Raw genomic sequence first — 21833 nt, forward strand, 5'->3', positions numbered from 1 at the left:
AATGTCTATTCCATGTCCTTCTGTCATTAAAGATTCGATTAAGAATTTCGTTCCGTTCGTAATTACACATAGGAATGGGTACTTTCAATTCTTAAATTACACTTACAATACAATGGGCTTTAATGGCTTACAAATTTCGCTGTTATTTAAATTCAAGGATTACTAAATGGTGAATTTAGGCTAAAAGTAGGGCATTTTCGGACCGTTGCTATGACAAAACAATGCCGTACGATTAGTCTTCGACAAAACACTGAATAAAACTGTGTCGAATATCGAATTTTATGCAACGTATCTACGGAATATTATAGATTTTTTCCTTGATCATTGTTTATTTCAACTAAGTAAAATGTTTACATTGATTATGGGGAATAAAAAAAATTTATTTATTTTGTTTAAGGTAGGAACCTTAAAAGCCTGCTTTCTGGAATCATTATCTATCTATTTGGCTAAATGCAAAGCTTTTTCGAATGTTTTTGTACAGAGTCATCTCGATAATTGATTATGTTTACTTTCAGAAAACTGTATTCTTTGAAAAATAAGTATACCGATAAATTTTTTCAAGATCTGCAATTTATTTTAATTAAACAAAGTAAACGTCGAAGTTAATTAGATAAAACTTCCTACAAATTATACTAAAACTCATAAATTATTTTCTTCTTTTTAGAGCAGGAACAAAAGCCGGAATTACTTTGGACTAAAGGTTAAGAAAAGATGTGTTACTATTTTATGATAATTAATCAAATTATTAAGATGGATTTTTTTATTTTAAACAAAAGAAGAAACTTTAATTAATGGAGATTCTAAACCTTAGGATATATTCATTGTCATGGCTTCTCGGAAGATATAGTAAACACTATATAATATTGAAATGTCTTAAAATTTCAAAATTTTTCAGTTTTGCAATCTGTACTAGAAATGAAATAATAATAAGTCGAGTGCAGTTGCGGGGCCTCTCTGTTTTGAACTAGCTGCCCGTGTATTTGAACTGGAACTTTTATTTGCCTAAATTATCTTAATTTTAAAATAGTTATTATAATCTATTATATTTATATATTGTTCTATTATATTTATTTATTTATTTATTTACTTAGTTATTTGGCGAGGGTTTATATTCACAAACAGAAAACTTTCAAGCTCAAATCCTCTAAATAGTTACGGATTCCATATTTCTTCAGCTTATGTTAGTTTTTTTCTTTTTTTAACATGTAGAATAATATTATTCTGCATATTGTTTTGTTTTTTTTAATGTATTAACTTTATTTATAAGAAAGCGGCTAACCCCTATATTTTTGGGGTCAAAAATCTGAATCGATTGAAAAAAAAGATATGTTCATTCAGAGAAAGCACGCTTTCAAGTCTGATTTCGTAGTTAAAAATATTGTCTGCAGTGATAATTTAACATATTCTGATACGTGATTAAATAACCCTTCGAACCATTAAGATTGAGTCCTAGAAAGTGAATATCCGATCATTAGATCAAAAGTTATTTAGGGTGTGGTCCGTTTTTTATTTTGAACACTGTACATCTTATTCTCTGTTTTGTTTTTATATATTTTAGCGAGTGAGCTTAATGATGAAGAATGCTGGAAAGAAAAACTTACTATTAAATATTTTTTAAATCTAAATTAAAATTTTCCCTTTTTATATTTCAGATGTTATTTATTTATGTTTAAAATAAATGTATCTCCTTAAAAAATTTGTTTTAACAAAATTTTTATGAAGATTTTTAGACAACTAGTGACAACGAAATTTATAAACTTTTGAAAAATTATTGACTCGTTTCCCTGTTCGTCTTCCCAGACGAAATGCTTATAATACAAGATCATTTCGTTTCTTCTACAGAGTTTTTATTTTAATGCTAGAACCCATTAACAAGTCTAGGTTTGTTTTTTTTCTAAAAAAAAGCGTTAAAAAATTAAAATGGGAACAAATGGTTTTAACGCCATGTTACGGTAAAGAGTTTAACTATTAGCTAAATAGATGATATTACCATTTTCTTTTATTCGCGATCGCAACGCCGGAATGCGCCATCTGGGGAGAAGACCGGTTCCATGGCACAGTGGCGTACGCAAAATTTTTTCAACGGGGGTGTTCATAATTTTCTGAAGCTACTAAAAGAAATTCGAGTATGTAATGAAGCACTATTATTTCCCTAATTTAGACAGCTAGACAGTTTTGACTTTTTATTTAGACAGCATTGTTTAGTTAAATTTTGATTTGATTTTCTAAGTTTAAGAACATAATGTAATATTTTCTCGCATGTAATATCTCCTGAAAAAAGTCCAATGTCATATGGATGAGAAGTAACACTTTGAGGGCCACTTTCTCATTCATCAGATTTTGTTATGCTAGAAACGTTTTCTTCAACGGAAGTATCACATTTCTGTACAACAGAAAAACTTACATTGTACTCCGTTCCCCCTTTTATATAATTTTTCACCGCATCTCCAAAATTCTCGAACTGTCTCAAAGACGACAGAACGTCTAAGATTCCAGAATCATCGCGTAAAGACCTCGCGAATGACAGCCACTCTCGAAAACTATCGCGACTGGCAGAACAGAAAGGAACCAGTCCATAACAGCATCACGTGAATTTGGTTTCAAAAGTGCAACCCTATTACAGGAAATGTTTTTTTCAGTATTCTGAGAAATACCGTGAGAAAAAAAAGGTAACCATAAGGCAAATAAAAATATATAGTCTTAAAAAATAATATCCGCATAATTTCTACTAAAATGTTTATTTTTGCCATTTTGTCTGAGCTCAAGGGGGGTGTTCAAACCCCTAAACCCCTCCCTTGCGTACGCCACTGCCATGGCATGACCCTTCCCCCTTCCCTCTCTTCTTCTTCTCAGTTGTATAGGAATGTACTACTATATTTTCCCCTTTCTTAACATTTTTCGAATTTAATTGTCACAAATATTTCTGACGATTTTCACGGTGCTTTCTTTTGGAACTATAGTTTGTCTACAGTAAGAACTCCTCCCGCCACAAGGTCTGAAGCCGTCTGCTGCTATGGAAGCAAGAATAGCGTATTTCAAGGAGGGTAGCTTCTTCACTCTAGGGCTAACACGATATACCGAAGAAAAAGATTCCCCTTCTCTCGCCGCCGACCCGATCCAAAACCTGCCCTACACAATGACCCCACACCCCTACTTGAAATAGTTGTACCTCGTTGCCATAGTCACCGCCATAGGTCCAGACAAATGGATAAAAGAGTTCTTACTTTAGATAAACTATATGTTCAATGTAGTTTGCAGTTCCATATAGTTTCCTAACTTAAAAATTTTTAATCTATTTGAAAAGCAAGACAGTTACTAACGTAATTCTTTCTTCTATGACTCTCCACACGCTAATGGTGAATGCATGCGAAGTGTTGCCATAAGTAGAGTGTTCCATTTACATCCCATTCCGATCACCAATTATTTTTAATTTCATTTAAGGAGTTCGTTGTAATCACTTGGGATTTTGTTTTATTTCATTTTTCCAAGCCATGTGTTTCTAAAAAACAAAAGTGCATTTCGTGAAATAAATTGCAATTTACTTTAAATAATTAAATTTTTCTCATTTTTCTTTCATTTATTTCAATACCGAATAAAATACATATTTACCTGAATGAAATGCGCCATTTATCTTTTTAAACGAATCGAGGAATAAATACGGAAAAACGTTATTAATGTAAATTTTTTCCTTTGTTCTGTTTATAGTTCTTTCTTGGCTGTGGTTCTTCCTATTATAGGCATATAGCAGCACAATAAGAGGCATTTATAACTTTCCCAGGATAATACCAACACATTGAATTATACAAATTTAAGTTGTGAAGTTCGTCTTATATATTTTTATAGAAATGCTTAAAACATAAATTCTTAAAAAGTTGTTCAAGTTATGTTATGTATTATGAAGGGGAAAAAAATTTTAAAAATGCAATTAAAATGAAAATTAGTTTTTTTTTTTTTTTTTTTTTTTTTTTTTTTTTTAAGTATATCGGCAGAATATGATCGAAGGAAATAAATGGGTGTAAATATAAATTTGACAGAAATATTGAATTACAGAACAAAAACATGATTTTGGATTTATTAAAACATTTTATTTTTCTGCACAAATGCACAGTATGAAAAAATTTCACAACACGAACATAAATTCACGGAATCCTATCTTTTCCAATGAGATCTATTAAAATAAAAAAAATTCAGAACTAGAAAAAAAATTCACATGGAAAAAAAAATTCGAGTAAAAAGACTTTCACGTGCAATTAAGTTTATTAACCATGGAGACTAGAGTATCGCTTCAACATCCATGTCATTAACATGGAAATAATTTTTCACCAGGTAGCGCATTCGGTCAATTCCGATTGAGTTTGGGATTTATTGTTGGATTGTGTGATTTATGGATATGTTTCAGTCAAGGAGTCAGTACGTAACTAAGTGGTCTCCCTGGCAGAGCGGTATCGCCCTCCAAGCACTGTAAAAAGCGTGGAGGTAGCGGGTTCGAATCCCGCTTCTATCTTTGTATTTTGCTATGTGTACTTTTTGAGCCGCGATGGCTCAGGGGATAGAGCATTCGCCTCCCAATGCGGCGAACCGGGTCCGAATCCGAAATCCGCATCCAACATGCACCGACCACAGTGCTTTATCCGTGAAATATCCTCAGTGGTAAACGGATCATGGGTTAGAATCCCCTTGCCGTCAGGCTAACCGAGGGAAGTTCTCGTGGTCTTCCTCTCCATATAACACAAATGTGGGTTAGCTCCATCAAAAAAAAGTCCTCCACGAAGGCAAATTTCTCCCAATACTCGATCCAGGAGTTCCTTTGTCTTCTGGATTGGGTTCAAAATGACAAGACTGCGGAGTTGAACATTAGTATACTGGTCGGCTGTTTAACGACGGTTATGAAATATAAAAATCCGTCCTTCTAGGGCCGGGATAGCCTGGTTGATAGGGCACTGGGCCCATGTTCAAGAGTTCGTGGGTTTGTTCCCAGGCCGGCCGAAAACTCCCAGTGTGACTGATGGGCCGTAAATGGTGACTGATATACGTTAAATCTGTCGAGTCGCAAAGTCCTCGATGTTCCTACAACATCTCGGAACCTCTGGGGGTACTGATCCAGGAGTTTCCTTGTCTTCTGGATTGGTTCAAAATTACAAGGATACGTAGTTGAACATTAGTAGTCGTTAACTCAAAATTGGATCGGCCGTTTAACGACGGATATAAAAAATAAAATATCTGTCCTTCTATTCGACAAAGGTTTATAAGCCTAAATTGAGCACACAATCCTGCAAATTATTTTCAATAAACCAATCGTTACTAAGAATATGCGAGGAAAACACTTTTACGTTTTTAAACAAGTGTAATTAGATATAGTAGTGAAAATTAAGCTACTTTGAGTTTAAACAAAAGGAATACAAAAAGATGCACCAATTTTGGTTTCAAATGATAAGGACTACATCTAATGATGCTGCTATATCGTGAGATATATGACACATAAGAGATACCCGTTTTTCCTTTAAAGAGTGGCGTAAATAAAATTTCCTTTTTACGTGACTCACACGTCGTTAAAATATTTTTATTTTTTCTTCTTTAAGAGAAACGAATTAAATTATCAACATAAAAAAAAAAATTTGAAATTATAAATAGGAAAATAAATCTTTTTTGATTGAAAAGAAAAGAAATTATTCTCTGTTATTAAATATTCAAACTAAAAAATTTAAGTACTTAAAAACTTCATTATAACATTTTAAACTATAATTACTATTTATTACATGAATAATTATAATATAAATAATTATAATATAAATAATTATATAATAAACATTATTTTAAATAAATTATTTTATTTAATTAATAATTGAAGTTTCCTCAAAGATCTAAATGAGTTATGATATTTTGTAACCTAACAGCCTTCAACAGTGATTCTTTTTTCCTATATTATTCTCTTAACATTAAAATAAAAGCATATTACAAAATAGAATTATAATATCTAACCTGACCTCTTCAATTAAAATTTATAAGTACTATATGAATCTTTCAATATTAATGCTGGTGCTGCCATCTAGTAATGATTATATATAAAATAAATTTGGAGAAATTTTTGCATGAAAAACTGCTTTTAATGCGACTAGAATGCTAAATTTTTCAATCTTTTTATTAGAAGACTCAGTGTGTATAAATAGAATAGAATTTTTTACTTACTTAAAATTGTTCACTAATCCTTTATGATAACCAAACAGAAGTTACTGTTAAAATTTAAAGAGAATAATTTACTAACTTAAATCATTGCAGTACTTATATTACTAAATATTTTTTCCGAAGTATTATTTGTATAGAGTAAGGAAAATACTTTATTTTCAATATGATAAAATTTTGTATTTATTTAAAATAATAAATTCTAAAATACATGTTACCTTTATTGCTATGTTAAGCAAATCAATGCTAAGCAAAATAAACGATGGAAAAATAAAGATTTAATTCACATATGTGTGTTTCTAAATAAAAATCATTTCTAGTTTAATATAAATATATATAAACACACTTTATTTCTTAAATTAAAATAATTTTAAACATAAAGAACTGAAACAGTTTCAATTTTTATAACTAAATTTTTAACTTGAAGAGTAGTTAAAACTTAGCAAAATAATTGAAATTCCTATAGTCAATACAAGTTTAGAAATGAATATTTTTCTTCAATTGATTGGGACAGATTTCCCCCCCCCCCCAAGTCCAAAAATTTTAGCAAACCTACAATGAAAGCTTAATTAAAGCTAAAAGCTTTACTTGTAAATTTTTTGTAACAAAAATAAACCTAGAATAGAATTCATTTATTAAATTAATTATTAAATGACTCATTAATTAAATGAAATTAAATTTTTATCTTCATTTTACTTATTTGGAAATATAACTATTGTTTGAATAATAAAATAAAATTATAAGTTAGAAAAATATTTACGAAAACAATAGTAATTGAGGAAATTTTTCAATGCGATCCAACAAAAGAAAAAACAATTGATTTAAACAAAATCATACAATTATCTAATAACATTTGTTATGTCTATGAAATATATTTTCATAATTAATGCAATTTTAGTTCTAAGGTGTTTAAAAATATTCATAAACAATTTTAATGATGATATTAACAGAGAAAGAAATAACATTTATTTATAAAATAATTTTTAAAAAAACCTTATTTTGTGAGTTGAATTTATTTTTAGTTTCATATTGGTTAATGCATAGTCTTAAAAATGAAATGTAACATATTTCTAATAATTGGCAATTTCAATATTTTAACTTTAAAAATTACTGATACTTCTAAGGTAGAAAGACTTTATTAAATATGTATCTATTTTGCTAGACATGATAATAATCATTTCCTATAGCACATTTTATCTGAGTAAAAAGAAATATTTTTTTTAATAACAAAATTGCAAATAACATTGATTTTAATTATCTATGTGGTTTGTTGTGTTTTTTTTTTTAAATTCAGCATTTTTAAAAGAAAAACAATGAATCTAATCACAAGTAATATTTGAATAAATTGCATGCATTGTCGTATGGCACTTTTAATGAGATTAAAGCTTACACTGAATTAAATCTTAACATTAGCCAAAAGTAAATATGAGATATATGTTATTTGAATGTGAAATTGTTCAATTAACAAACTCTTACTCTTAAGAGTGATATTCATGAGTATAAGCTTATCAGTATGCTTTAATTTATCTTATCATCATATAGCTGTTTTTGCACATTAAGTTAACCTGTCCCTCTTTCAGTATAAATAAAATTCAAGAGAAGTAATTTTTTGGAAGAAAAAAAACTAAATTATCCTTTAACATGATTCAGAGCATTCCATTTTCAAATGAATACTATTATAAATAGAACAAAAAAGCTCCAACTTAATTTAATAAATATATGCTTCCACATTATAGTTTATTCCTCAAAGATACTATCAGTGCTTCTGGTTTTTACAAATAATAAACAGACATTAGACCACTTTATTTTTTAGACAATGAATTGAAAATAACTATGAAAAAAATATGAAAATAAATATGAAAACAGAATTGAAAAAAATAATAATAAAATTTGGAAAAACAAAATGCAGTTACCGTAACATGATTTACTGGCTTTCAGAAATTTCTAACTTTTCTATACTATGTATATTTAAAATATAAATCAAGGTTATATTTTTCAAACTATTTCTTTAAAGTAAATTCTCAATGCTATGTTATAACATTTAAACTCTATGAATTACTCTTATTTATGCAAAGACTATAATTCAATACTACTAATCATTATTCAAATCATTACTAATCATTATTCAAAAAAGTAAAATTTTAACTAATTAAATCTTTGACTAAATTTATTTTTGAGACTTTTTTGGTTTTGAATAAAATTGCATTTAACAGTTATCTTGACGTTAATCAAACTTAAGATGTAATCATATTATGAGAGACTTTAAATCGGTAGGTCAGTACTCAATAGATTTTAAAATTGGTTAAATATAATTGATCTTTTTTATGAGAAATATGTATCCTGGCAGCCTAAGTGTTATATACAAGTTATTTTATGTAACTATACCAATTGTCTTAAAAATCATATTTATTAACTACTTTTTCCAATCTGCAAAAATTTAATACTTTAAAAAACTATAAATTTCAATTGATTATTAACATTTACCTAACAATAAAAGACTGACAACTTCTGAATCTTATTTAGTTAATATAACTTCTATTCTTTCGCAATAAGTGAAATTTTAATTACAAATATTAATATCAAAAGTAATATTAGATATTTATTTGGGTTTTTCAACACTTGTCTTATTTTAAAATAAAAGAAAACAATTAGTAATAAAATTACAAGAGCTACTTTTATAAAAGTAATTGTACAACATGTGTTAGAAAAGATTTATTAAATAAAAGATGTTACAAATAATTTTAATTAAAAGTTGTGAAAAAAACATAAACTTAAATCCAGCATTCTAATGCTAAGAAAATAAATAACAATTTATATTTTAGTCAAACATAACTGGTTGTAAATAAAGTAATATAATCCAGTAATCAAGGTAAATTAAAACCAATATGAACATGAGTGCAAACATTTAGATCCCTATTATTTAAAAAACTATTTTATCACCTACATCAAAAATATGGTGCGTCAATAGTATCAACAATACTGTATATAGTCAGATGACATTTCTGAGAAAAACTCTTATTCCATTATACTACAACAGAAAGGTTTCTCACCAGTGAAAACACAAACAGTAAAGTCAGCTTTTGAAAAATTAAAAACTCTTTATATATATATATATATATATATATATATTTGTAACGCTTAAAACATATCGACTGTTTTAAGCGATAGATATATTTTTGAAGCGAATAAAGTTAACTCTTAATAAACTCGTTACATGCACTACAAGAATAAGGCTTCTCACCAGTATGAATATGACTGTGTTTATTCAGATGCTCATTTTGAGAAAAACTCTAATCACATAAACTACAAGAATTATGGCTTCTCACTAGTATGAACACGACTGTGTTCTATTAGACTACATTTTTGTGAAAAACTTTTATTACATATACTACAAGAATAAGGCTTCTCACCAGTATGAACACGACTGTGTTGTATCAGACTACATTTTTGTGAAAAACTTTTATTACATATACTACAAGAATAAGGCTTCTCACCAGTATGAACAAGACTGTGTGTAGTGAGATGACTTCTTCGTGAAAATTTTTTATTACATATACTACAAGAATAAGGCTTCTCACCAGTATGAACACGAGTGTGTAAAGTGAGAGTACTTTTTCGTGAAAATTTTTCATTACATATACTACAAGAGTAGGGCTTCTCACCAGTATGAACACGTCTGTGTTTATACAGATGCACATTTTGAGAAAAATTCTTATTACATACACTGCAAGAATAAGGCTTATCACCAGTATGAACACGACTGTGTGTAGTGAGATGACATTTTCGCGCAAATTTTTTATTACATATACTACAAGAATAAGGCTTCTCACCAGTATGAACACGACTGTGTCTTTTCAGACTACATTTCAGTGAAAAACTTATATTACATGTACTACAAGAATAAGGCTTCTCACCATGAATGAATGCAGTTTTAGACATAGTGTATAATTAAGGTTATTTGTTATTAGGAAGACATATTATTAAAATGAACAAACGATAATGATATTAACTGTTTTGAACATGAAATTATAAAATTTGATTTCATTAGTAATTTATTCACTTAAACAGTGTAGAAATATAGTTCAATATAAATTAAGAAAAGCAAAAAAATATATATATATATTTTTTTTTTAAACTTTCACAAACTTAAAAGGTTTAACATTATCCATTAAAATATAAAAATACTTTAATTGCCAATTTTAATATTAATGTTCTATCATGCACAAGAAAAGCAAGCTCTTATTCATTACCATAAATATGAGAAGGTCAAAAAAGTCTAATTCTATTAATTGCCTTAAGAGAATAGAGAAAATATTTCCTCAATGTGAACAGGAAAATCACAGTTTATATTTCTGGTATATAAATATCAAATCATTTGTGTTTTATGAAAGTGACAGCTTAAATATCTGCAACTGCAATTTTAATATATTTATAACTGTTTAATAATGCACTGCATGAAAAACTAATCTAAAGCGTTACTTAAACCAAATTATTATTTTTTTTTCCTTGATTAATTTATCACAAAGAATACTTAAATAAATTATTTCCATATCATTAACTCAAAACAATTAAATGAAACTTATTCTTTTTGTGCACTTTTTAGAATAGAAGTAAAATGCTTTATACAATAAAAAAGTATAATTATTAACTACATTTGGAAACTTATAAATACACAAACTACAGACATTAAATTTCCATATATGTAAATATTTTTCTATCAGAAAATCATTGCAACTGTGACACACATTGCACAGATAGTATTTGCTGTTAGTACCTCAACATAGAATGTTACTGCCAGTATAGAATGAGATTGCCTTTAATAATAATGAATCCTTTTGCCAGAAAGAAATTACACAGAAGTAATGAATAGTTTATTGGGTAAATAAATCGTACAGAAAACACAATCTTTAAAGAAAAAATTTATACACGCACAATATGAATGATATTTATTGTCAGCAAGAAGATATTTTATCATTCACACCGATCTTTTTTCATTTCGATTTTTTTTTTCCATTCACATCGATAAAGAAGATAATATATGAATTAGATCTGCATGGAAACATTTTTTTTAAAGCTCTTTCTATATTGTTTCCATTACTACGATGGAAAGTCACTTTATATTTGTAAGAATATGGAAACTGCAAGAATATGGATAAAGCTTATAATGAAGCAGGCTTATAAATTTAATCCAAGCAGGAGCAAATCAAAAACAATTTTTGTTAAAGCTTTTCCTTACACAAAAAGGGTAAATTAAAATCGTCTTCGGTATAAGTAAGAAAGTAAGTTTTAATATAGTTTATCTCAGCAAAGAATTTTTCAACAAATAAGTAGTTGTTTACGTTATCGGTTGCCTACTTCAACACACCTGATGTCCAGAAACTTAAGACAGTTTTAAAAAATAGAATATCAGCTGATATTTGGTCAATTTAGGAATTGGTAACTGGGCGGAGTGAGCTTGACGCTAGCTTTTATCCATCAATCTTCTTATAACCCTATATTGATTGTGTAGTGCCGTAGATAGGAGGAACCCGCAAGAGGAAGTGAAGGTCCTATCTTTCCGATGGCAACGAAAAACCGGTTTTCAGGTTTGCCTTATTTTTGTGGTTTATCTTATTATTGGCGTTTAAAAAAAATTTACTACCATCTTTTTTTGGTGAGTGTTTAGTTGTACTAGGTCTGATTTAGAATATAACAATATACTAAAATATAAAAGGGGCCTCCCTGGCCGAGCGGTATCGCCGGTCCAAACGCTCTGTTAAGCGTGGAGGTAGCGGGTTCGAATCCCGCCGTAACCCTGGATGTATTCTTTGTGATGTCTTTCTCTGAATTGTTCTATCTGTATTTTCTACTTGACAATGACTTATAAGCCTATATTGAGCACACAAGTCAGCAAATGTATGTAATTTCAATAAAATAAATAAATAAAATATAAAAAATGGATAATAAATTATATATTTTTTTTAAGGTTAATAAATTTTCAACTCGATTTACAAATATGTATTAACTTAGTTAATTACTTATTAATAATTAATTTGATAATTTAATTTCACAATTCTAAACTACTGACAGAGCCTTTAGTGGAGTGTATTTTAATGCAGAGCTGCCATCTAGTGTTGGAATTAGTAAATCCCTACAGAAATGAAATGAAAATAGAAAGTTATTATTATTGTTATTGTTAATTTACGTCGCACTAGAGCTGCACAATGGGCTATTGGCGACGGTCTGGGAAACATCCCGGAGGGTGATCCGAAGACATGCCATCGCAATTTTGATCCTCTGCGGTGGGGATGGCACCCCCGCTTTGGTAGCCCAACGATCTGCGCGCGAAGTCGAGCACTTTACGGTAGCACAGTTTAACGAGGACCAATACCGCACACCCTCGGTCCCTACGCAGACTGATCTAAGTGGTCACCCACCAGCACACTGACCGCAGTCATGCTTGACTTCGGTGATCTGCTGGGAACCGTGTCTTAACGATCAGTCCACTGCGGGATTTTACTATACTTGAATATTATTTCAAGAGCACAATAAGCTTGAAATCAGAGATTTTCTGCCCACGCAGAAAATGCCTTAAACCTTCTTAGGAGAAGCATTATTGACATGCAATTGCATTTCTGTGAAAATAAAAAAACAGATTAGTCGCATATACATGAATTGGTTTTTGAATTTAGATATTTAAATTTAAGCAAAAGGAGGGAGCACATTATTCTTAATCAATAGCTTTAAAAATTATCTTGTGTGTGTGTAAAATTATCTAAAGTTAATGTTAGCCTTTTCTGAGAAAGAATGATTCTTCGAAAATTCGTTGTCTTGACGCTTCAGCTTTTTAACTTCGTCTAAAGAAGGAAAATAAATTATAGTCAATAAAATTCAAACAAAAAAAAAAAATATCTGTGAAAACCAGCAAATCCCAGTTTTGGGGTAAATAACGAAACATTATAACGATTTTCGGGTGGAACAGAAAGAAATTGAAAGGAGATCGGTAGAACTATATCTAAGAATCATTAGGCAATCAAATTGGTTTTGACGTTTTTTCATCTTTTCTTCTTAACTAGGAATTCGATAATTTCCAACTATCTTTTTGTTACTCCTCGCATATCAGTTTGCGACCTATAATTGAGTATAATATTTAGATTAAATTATTAATATACATTTATATAAACAATTTATATTAAGAATGAGAAAACGGAACACTCTGTTCACATATTTTAAGAATGCTTGTGGCACTTGAAGTCGCAATTTGATTAAAAACTTCATGTTTGGTGACGCAAATAAATGTTTCAGTCAGAATTTTATCAAAATCTAAGGAATCACTGTTGAGCATATAAATGGATTTAAAATTAATTAGAAAAATAGCAATAATCCAATTTATCAAACTAATAAATTATACCAATCCAAATAATCAAACTAATAAATCTAGCAATCCAAACTAACTAATAAATCTAGCAATAATCACTTTACATCCCCATTTAGTCTATGGCATACAAACTGGTCTTCATACATGCTATCTGTGACTGAAATAATTTTTTTTTTTTTTCGTTTAAGCATAGGCGTAGTAAGCATATAATTTTTCAAAGTCCTTTTTTAACACCCTAAAAGATAACTTTTTATGAACAATTTAAAAATTTTAGATGGTTTTTAATATAAATCATTTCACGATTATCACATTCATGTAAGTGTTACTGTAAATATCATTTAAGGATTTTTTTTTTAAAAATACATAATAATTCAAATAAAAATTTTTAGTGAAACAAAACAAAATCTAAGTATTATTGGTAATTTTTAACTACATTTGAAAGTTCGGGGGAACCACGCAAAAACTATGCAACTTTGGCAATTAGATTCGTTCGTGCAGGGTGAAAATGTTTTAACTGTAATAATTTTTTTTTTCTCTCCGGTTTTTGTTATTTTTTTCTTCTTCTCTTTTTTCATCATTGTTCTGTAATTTTCCCCTTGTTTTCTCTACATTTTGAATTTATTTTATGAGTTCTATTTACTTGCAGCTTAAGCTCAATAAATAAAACTTATAGTTTTTCTTAATTTTCTTCGTGTTTTTTTTTTTATTTATTTAGTATGCTATATATATAACTACTTTTTCTTTCTGACAAATATTTTTCAGCATAATTGTTACCGTGAATGACTGAAATCAAGAGAATGTCGATTTTCACCGGTGAATGTCAACAATCACATAGTCGCTTTTGGTGAATGTCCGAAATACTTATTGTATCCGATTAGATATTACTTTATTCGTCGATGTTATTTTATTTATTCTCTATTTTAATATCTTTAACCTAAGAAAGTACGTGCCATAACCCAAAACTTTTGATTTTTTAAAAAAAATTCTTTCTTTAAATCCATAAAATAATACTTTTTATGAATTAAAAAGTTATATAATTTATATGTAATTTAGCAAAGTAAAAATTTAACAATGCAACAAAATTTAAGCATTATTGTTAATTGTTGTATTTATTTAGGTTATAATTATAGTTATTTGCTATTTACGAAAGATAAATTTTCTTTTAATTACCTTTATTTTCCATTAATACAGTGACATAGTTTTTAAAGACACCTTTGTTAAAATCAAAAGTTCAATTTTGATTTTTTTTTTCTTTTACAATTTGAAATAACTTACAGCATTATCGAATTCAAAATTTAAATTCTGATTTTTCAAGGATTAATTTCTTGATAAAACGTGATAGATTATGATGAATGTTCTTAGAATTTTTAACTAATAAGTTCCATTTTATACGATATATCCTTTTTTTTACTATGAATTAATGTGAAATATGGCGCAAGATTTTCTTACATTTCAGCAAATGGTGGTGCTTAAAACTATTTTATTTCATTATCAAATAACTTTAAAAAATTTCATTTCGACCTTATAAGACCGGATTGAGTCAAATGCATAACAATATTAAGTGGCAGATTATGCAATTTTATTCTTTTAGCTTTTAAGGACATTCCATATCTAATAATTACAAGGTTAAATAATAAATGTATGTTATAATGTCTTACTTTCTCAAAACTGTACGGAAATAAGTTACGAATGAAAAAAAACTGTATTTAGCTTTTTTACATTCTGATTGTTCTGGGCAAAGAGATTATTTCGCTAAATACAAGCCTAGACAAATTTATGTAAATACCCAGTTTTTCTATTGTATTTCATGATAATTCACGCTATTTTTCTATCAAAACTGAATTAAGTTAAAATAAAGTATTATTTGTTATATTTACTCTTACAGGAAATAGAGTATTTAAAAGTGGCATTTTTGTGTATACAACACTTGGATTGGTAATGACGTCAAGCTTTTCTTAAGAATCTTAAGCTTTTACTGAAACTAATTAGTGAGAAACTTTGTGTAGTCTATTTTTTTTACTAAACAAAACATCAAAATTGAGGCTTGCTATGACTTCTCAACATGCCCTGAATGCCTTAACTTATACTTACATCAACATGTCTTATTACTTATACTCGCATTAACTATTGCCGATGCTGGCAAAATTTCTGTTATTTTTTGGGCTCTAAAAATTTCAAATTTTTAACATGATTTGTACAAACATATATCAATTCAGAGCATTCTTATTAAGAAAAAATTAAGATTATAAAAATCATTAAGTAAGTAACGGCGAGTGTATGCCTTTTAGTTTAGCATACTTAAAAACGATGTTATAAATTTTCATATCAATTATTTTCTTAGGCTCAACGATTGGAAACTTTTTGTATTCGTATAAAAATAAAACATTATTAAGGAATATAAAAAAAAAGGTGCCTCAGTGAAATTATTTATCTATTTAATATCAATTATAATTTATCTATTAAGACTTAAATAGTCCAAATTTTTTTTTTCTTACCCTTTCCCATCCAATCATATAAATTTTCGGGACGCTTAATTAGTATTTTAGGGTTTTTTCAATTTATTATTCTCATTCTCGACTCTCATTCTCGTAGAGGTAAAATACATGCACCGGAAATTTAGGGTAATACAATTTTCTATAAAATGCATGACTTATTGTTTAATCTAAAATTAACTAGTTTCTAAAATAAATAAATAAAAATAAATGTCTCTTTGAAAAATTGTTCCCGCTGCTTTTAATATTATATTTTTTAACCATTGTTGAAATAAAGTTAGCATGAAACGAAATATCTATTTTATTTTTATTTACTAATTAATTTTATACGTCGCGTGAAATTTTTTGACATATTTGCATCGAATGGATTCCAAAATACTTTTTTAGACCGTCAAATAATTTGGAAAAACAGCGGATTTAGAGAGGATCAGATTGCAAAATGCTTCAAATACAAAGGATGATAGAAAAATGTAATCCATGACCATAATTAAGTATTTTATCTTCTTAGTTTTTATTAATATCCTAAATTTAATAAGTACAAATATAAATTATGATGCGAATCATCTACACGCTTCCTCAATGATGATTCATAAGATTTCGAAAAGCTTATTTTCTTCCTTGTCATCCTATTTCTGGGTTACTTTAAAAAATTCCACATCCATTATTTTACAAGAGAAAAATAATTTTTTTTTTTTTGAAATGTACCATAAAAAGTATAACCTTTATTTTCTGACTATATTATGCTTTTTTTTTTTATAAGTATTTTGTGTTCTAGGTGTTAATAGCCCAGAAATTGTTCCAAGTAGAGTTATTGCTGAGGAATTGTTCCATCTTAATGGATCTGATAGCATTTCGTATGGAATTTCCCAAATTGTTTCATTACCTGAAGATCAAACGTTTAAAAAATGTACTTAATATTGATAAGAAAAATAGGACAGAAAATTTTTCTGAAAAATTGCAATAAAAATTAATAGAATTTAAAAGTGTAGAATTTTAAGTTGGTAGATATCGCAAATTGTCTCCTCTTTAATCTAGCATTAGAAAAGGTAATAAGAGATTCAAAAATCAATAACAGAGGAACTATATTTAATAAGTCAATACAATTGTTGGCTTTTGCTGACGATATAGGAATTATTGCTCGAACACCAAAAGCACTTGAAGAGGCCCTGAAGATGGGTCTAAAAATAAATGAAAATAAAACTAAATATATGCCTTGTACTAAAACAGCCCACAGGAGTACCCATCTAAAAATTGGGGGACATTCATTCGAGGTAGTGGACAGCTTCACGTATTTAGGCTCTGAAATAAATAACAGGAACGATGTAACTGCAGAAATACGAAAGAGAATCACAGCAGCAAATAGGTGCCTTCATGGATTAAGAAAGTTTTTAAGATCAAATGTAATCAAGAGAAAAACAAAGCTGTTATTATTTAAAGGCCTCATTAGGTCAGTTTTAACATATGCTTGTGAAACATGGACATTGACTCGTGCAGATGAAGAAATGCTGAGCATATTTGAGAGAAAGATATTACGGTGCATTTTTGGAGGAATTAATAAAAACGGTCAGTGGTTAAGAAGATCAAATTTAGAACTCTATCGATCATATAATGAACCAGACATCATAAGATTCTTTAAGGTCCAAAAGATAAAATGGGCAGGCCACTTAGTAAGAATGGAAGAAGACCGTATTGTGAAAAAGATTTTTGACGCCCGGCCGACAGGAACACGTAGAAGGGGCAGGCCAAATCTCAGATGGCTAGATACCCTGGAGAAAGATTTATCTATATTAAAAATAAAGAATTGGAAGTCCATTGCCAAAAGAAGGACAGCTTGGAAAAAACTACTGGAGAAGGCCAAGGCCCATCCTGGGCTGTCGAGTCAGTGAGGAAGGAAGGAAGATATCGCAAATTGATATTTACACACTGTTTTCATATTTCAAATTGATAACTCAAAACATATTCCAGTAGATTTTTTTAATGAAATATTTTAAGCATTATAAAAATATCTTTACTAATTTTATTTATTTATTGTACAAAGATACTGTAATCAACTTCTTGTAGCTGCATTGGGTATGAATTTTTACTTAATAAATAATTTCACACTTAAATAAAAAATTTTTTAAGTATGAAGCTATAATGAATGAAAGAAGTCAAAATTACTACTGGTCATATGAACAATTTTAAACTTTATTTAATAAAATAGTTGTCACAGTTTTCCATTTTTCTGAAATTTCAGCAGACAGACATCACACTTTCGATAAGACTTCAACTTAAATACACTTCACCTAAATTAATAATCTCAAATAAATGTATTAATAAGCATACAAACAATAGTTTTAGATACAAATATAAATAAGAATTTTGCACAAAAGGATTCTTTCCTTCATAGAACGGTTTTAAAAATTATTAATTAGTGGTAGCTTCTTCAAACATGGGAATTATATTCAAATACATACCAGGAATGGTAAACTCTTGTCAGGCTAGAAAAAACTGATTATGTAAATCTACCCAATACAAGAAACTGTCATTTACAAGAAACATCTAATTTAAAAATGGAAGTTTAATATAATTCACTCAATAATTCTATATGAAAATCTATTTTATTAACTTTTAATGTTATATTTTACATGCTTAAAGAAACTAGTTTAGAAGAAAAAAATATTAAATTTCGTTTGGGTCTTCAAAAGAAAAAAAATTCACAAATGAAGTGCCATTGAAAATAAAACAAAAATTCAGAATAATATTTGCCATTCATTTAAAGCCTACTCATAATTTTAATTAGGTATTCACAACTCTAAAATATTACTTATAGGTTTAATAGTAATTTTTTCAAACTTTATTAAAACAATATATTTGAAAAAAAAAAAAACTTGAAACATGTGTCTTAGCATTTTGTTTCAAACAGAACATTGGACATATTTATCTTTAAACTTACCTACTAAGCATGGCAGTAATATTAGTTTGAGAAAGACAAGCTATAAATGCTTAATATAATTTTTAGATTCAAATATTTAGACACATAAATATATGGTTAAGCATTTACAGAAAGAAAAAAAAAAAAACTTAAATTTCCAGAAGCATAACAACTAATATAACACAATAAATTTATCAACTTTAGTTTGCTTAATCAAGTAGAGTAGACTTAAAAATAGAAAGACATTTAAGGAAATACATTTACCTAAATATTGTTCTGAACTTAATTGCCTAAATAATTAGACAAATTATGAAAATAGTTCATTGCTCTTGCGTTATTGCAGAAATTCTTAACTGAAATTTTTATTGTTTACATCAGTGAAAGTTAATGTGGTTTATAGAATTTCATTGCATAGATTTTCAACTTTAAATAAATTACCAGCATATGAAAAAAAAAGTTTCACAGACATAAGCAAGTATGAACCTTAATAACTATATTTGAAATTGACGAAACTCTCCTCTGAAAAATTGTGAAATCATAGCTGACAACACGGATAGGAAAAAAATCCAGTAGATTTCACGAAATAATATAAATTTCATTTGCAGAATGTACTAAATAATTGACACAAAAGGGAATTTTAAAGATTTTTCTAGTTATCAAAATAGAAAAATTGCAATATTTTCCAGTTAAAATTGATGTCATACTTGAAATTTTATGTGTTACGTTTACTCATAATTTTGAATATTAATAGGCATTTAATTAATCAAATATATTTAAAAGATTCTACTAATATAATATATTTAAAAAGAAAATTCTGAATAAATTGAACATTTTAGAAGAAAAAAAAGTTTTGACCCGATTTCTGACAATGAGGTTTGCTTCATTATGAATTACTAATACTTATGCAAATGTGCTTACTGACATCTGTTCTGATAGATGTCCCAATAACTAGCTTTTACACAATTAAAAACATTCATAAAACACAATTGTTATAACTTTCATCCCATAACACAAAAAGGCTATATAAGAGTTTATACACAGGCTGTGAAATTAATACATAACTTAAACAGCAGACAATAAGATCATGCATATGTTTGATACATTATACCTGCTTTTTTCATTTCATACACAAAATTAATTTTACTTTTAACAAACTGTACTTTTACCCTACAATAAAGAACTTAAATTATCATCAATGACTTGATCATTTAATCATGTGCAATTTCAAAAACAATACTTAAATTTTTATAAATTAGAAACAATAACCTTACTCCCAAACTGCCGATTAAATTTTGTATAATTACGAAAAATCAGAACTTTGGATTACATTTCATGATATGATTATATGTACACAACTAACAAAAGGAGAATAATGAAAACTCCAAAAATGCTTACAAATATATCCACATAAATGTGAAATTATAAATAATTGACAATATAAATATAAAATTTCTAGAAGATAAGCTGATTTTATATGCATTACAGAAAACTTTCATATCTTTAAAGATCAAAATTAAACTAAAAATATTTTGATAAAACTGCAATGTTTTACTCGAAAAAGGGAACTTACCAGTTTCGGGAGTCTGTAAAAATGGCACGTAACTTTTTTTGTTGTCATCAATGCAAAATTAATTGCAGTAAGAGGTAAAAAATACAGCTAATGTAATAATAAGTTTTTTTAGAACAATCTTAAATCTGGAATTACAATCTAATGAACGACTTACCCTAGAAAGTAATTAACATCTAGTTAAGTTTGCAAATAAGCTTTAGTTGTTATACCGAGCTTGGAAAAACAATAAAAAGATAACCATTTTAAAAACATCTATATAGAAAGTTTAATAAACTATCTAAATAGGCAGTTCTCTTGCTACTGTTTCACCAAGTTTATCTTCTCCACAATCAGCTAACTGTATTTGGTACATAGAGATGCTTCCAGTCTTTCCTGTACATGAATCATGAACCACTAGAGAAAAAAAGTATCATTAAAAATACTATGCATTAAAGAATTACAATGTCAAAAGGGATAAATTTCTCACACAGACAAAATTTACAGAGTTAACTAATTTATTTTGAATACATAAATCTCATCTATCAATTTTGAAATATATAAAGATAATTTGAAGATCTAAAATACTTGTAACTTTAATCACCACATCTTCTTAATACAGCTATCCTAAAAAATGCAACCTTCATATTTCAACATTCCTTATTATAAACTAGACATTATATAAATTTTAGCATCGTACCTTAATTTTAATGACAAACAGTACAACACACAAGCATTTCTCTCTATATAAGTTCATTTATTATTATACATAAATAACAGACTATATAATTTCCAAAAATTTATGCAAGCTCATTTTTGCTATATTACCGCTGATTTAACTAAAACATTCTTAATGATCAAAACATTTATATTTTAAACAGAAAAAATATTCCAATATGAAAACATTTTTAGGTTATCAAAAATTTTCCTCTGCAAAAATTATCCAACAAATGTTTTAAACAATAACCGCTCAATCAATTAATGCATATAAAAATAAATTTCTAGTAAAGTTGAATTATAAAATTCATTCTCAATGGAAAATAACACGTGAAAGATGTTTACGTTTTATAGAACGTAATATATTAACATTCATGCAATGTTTTAAAATTTAATTAGTTAAAAATAAATGTATAAAACTAACATATTAATAATTTTTACTTTCCACAACAGATTAGATTTCTACTCCATGCAGTAAAATTTCGGCACGTGAAATTAACAACAAACATGCACACGAACACTGGCGATGTGGCGATTTAACAGATAGAAAAAGTCGCCACACTGATTGAAAAAAGTAACCCATTTTTTGTTGCCACCGGAAAGATAGGACCTTCACTTCCTCTTGCG

General features: G+C 28.1%; 1 protein-coding gene and 1 long non-coding RNA gene across 2 annotated transcripts in view; both read right to left on the reverse strand.

Moving 5' to 3' along the window:
* Positions 1 to 8877: 8877 nt before the first annotated feature.
* The window catches only part of LOC139425462 (uncharacterized), a 42855-nt gene continuing 29899 nt past the window's right edge, over positions 8878 to 21833 (reverse strand). Inside the window, exon 2 of the mRNA XM_087152332.1 lies at positions 8878 to 10127. Coding sequence (XP_087008458.1) covers positions 9493 to 10127 — 635 coding nt within the window. The 3' untranslated portion in view covers positions 8878 to 9492. The remainder of the gene's footprint in view (positions 10128 to 21833) is intronic.
* LOC147816370 (uncharacterized) lies at positions 18196 to 21769 on the reverse strand. Its single transcript, XR_015433170.1, has 4 exons — positions 21631 to 21769; positions 20668 to 20906; positions 20514 to 20526; positions 18196 to 18509 (listed from the first exon to the last, which is right to left on the reverse strand). It is a non-coding gene; the product is annotated as an uncharacterized LOC147816370 (long non-coding RNA).

The sequence above is a fragment of the Parasteatoda tepidariorum genome, chromosome 1 (genome assembly GCF_982258835.1).
Source record: "Parasteatoda tepidariorum strain Cologne lab strain chromosome 1, Ptep-v5.0, whole genome shotgun sequence".
In the NCBI taxonomy this organism is placed as follows: domain Eukaryota; kingdom Metazoa; phylum Arthropoda; class Arachnida; order Araneae; family Theridiidae; genus Parasteatoda; species Parasteatoda tepidariorum.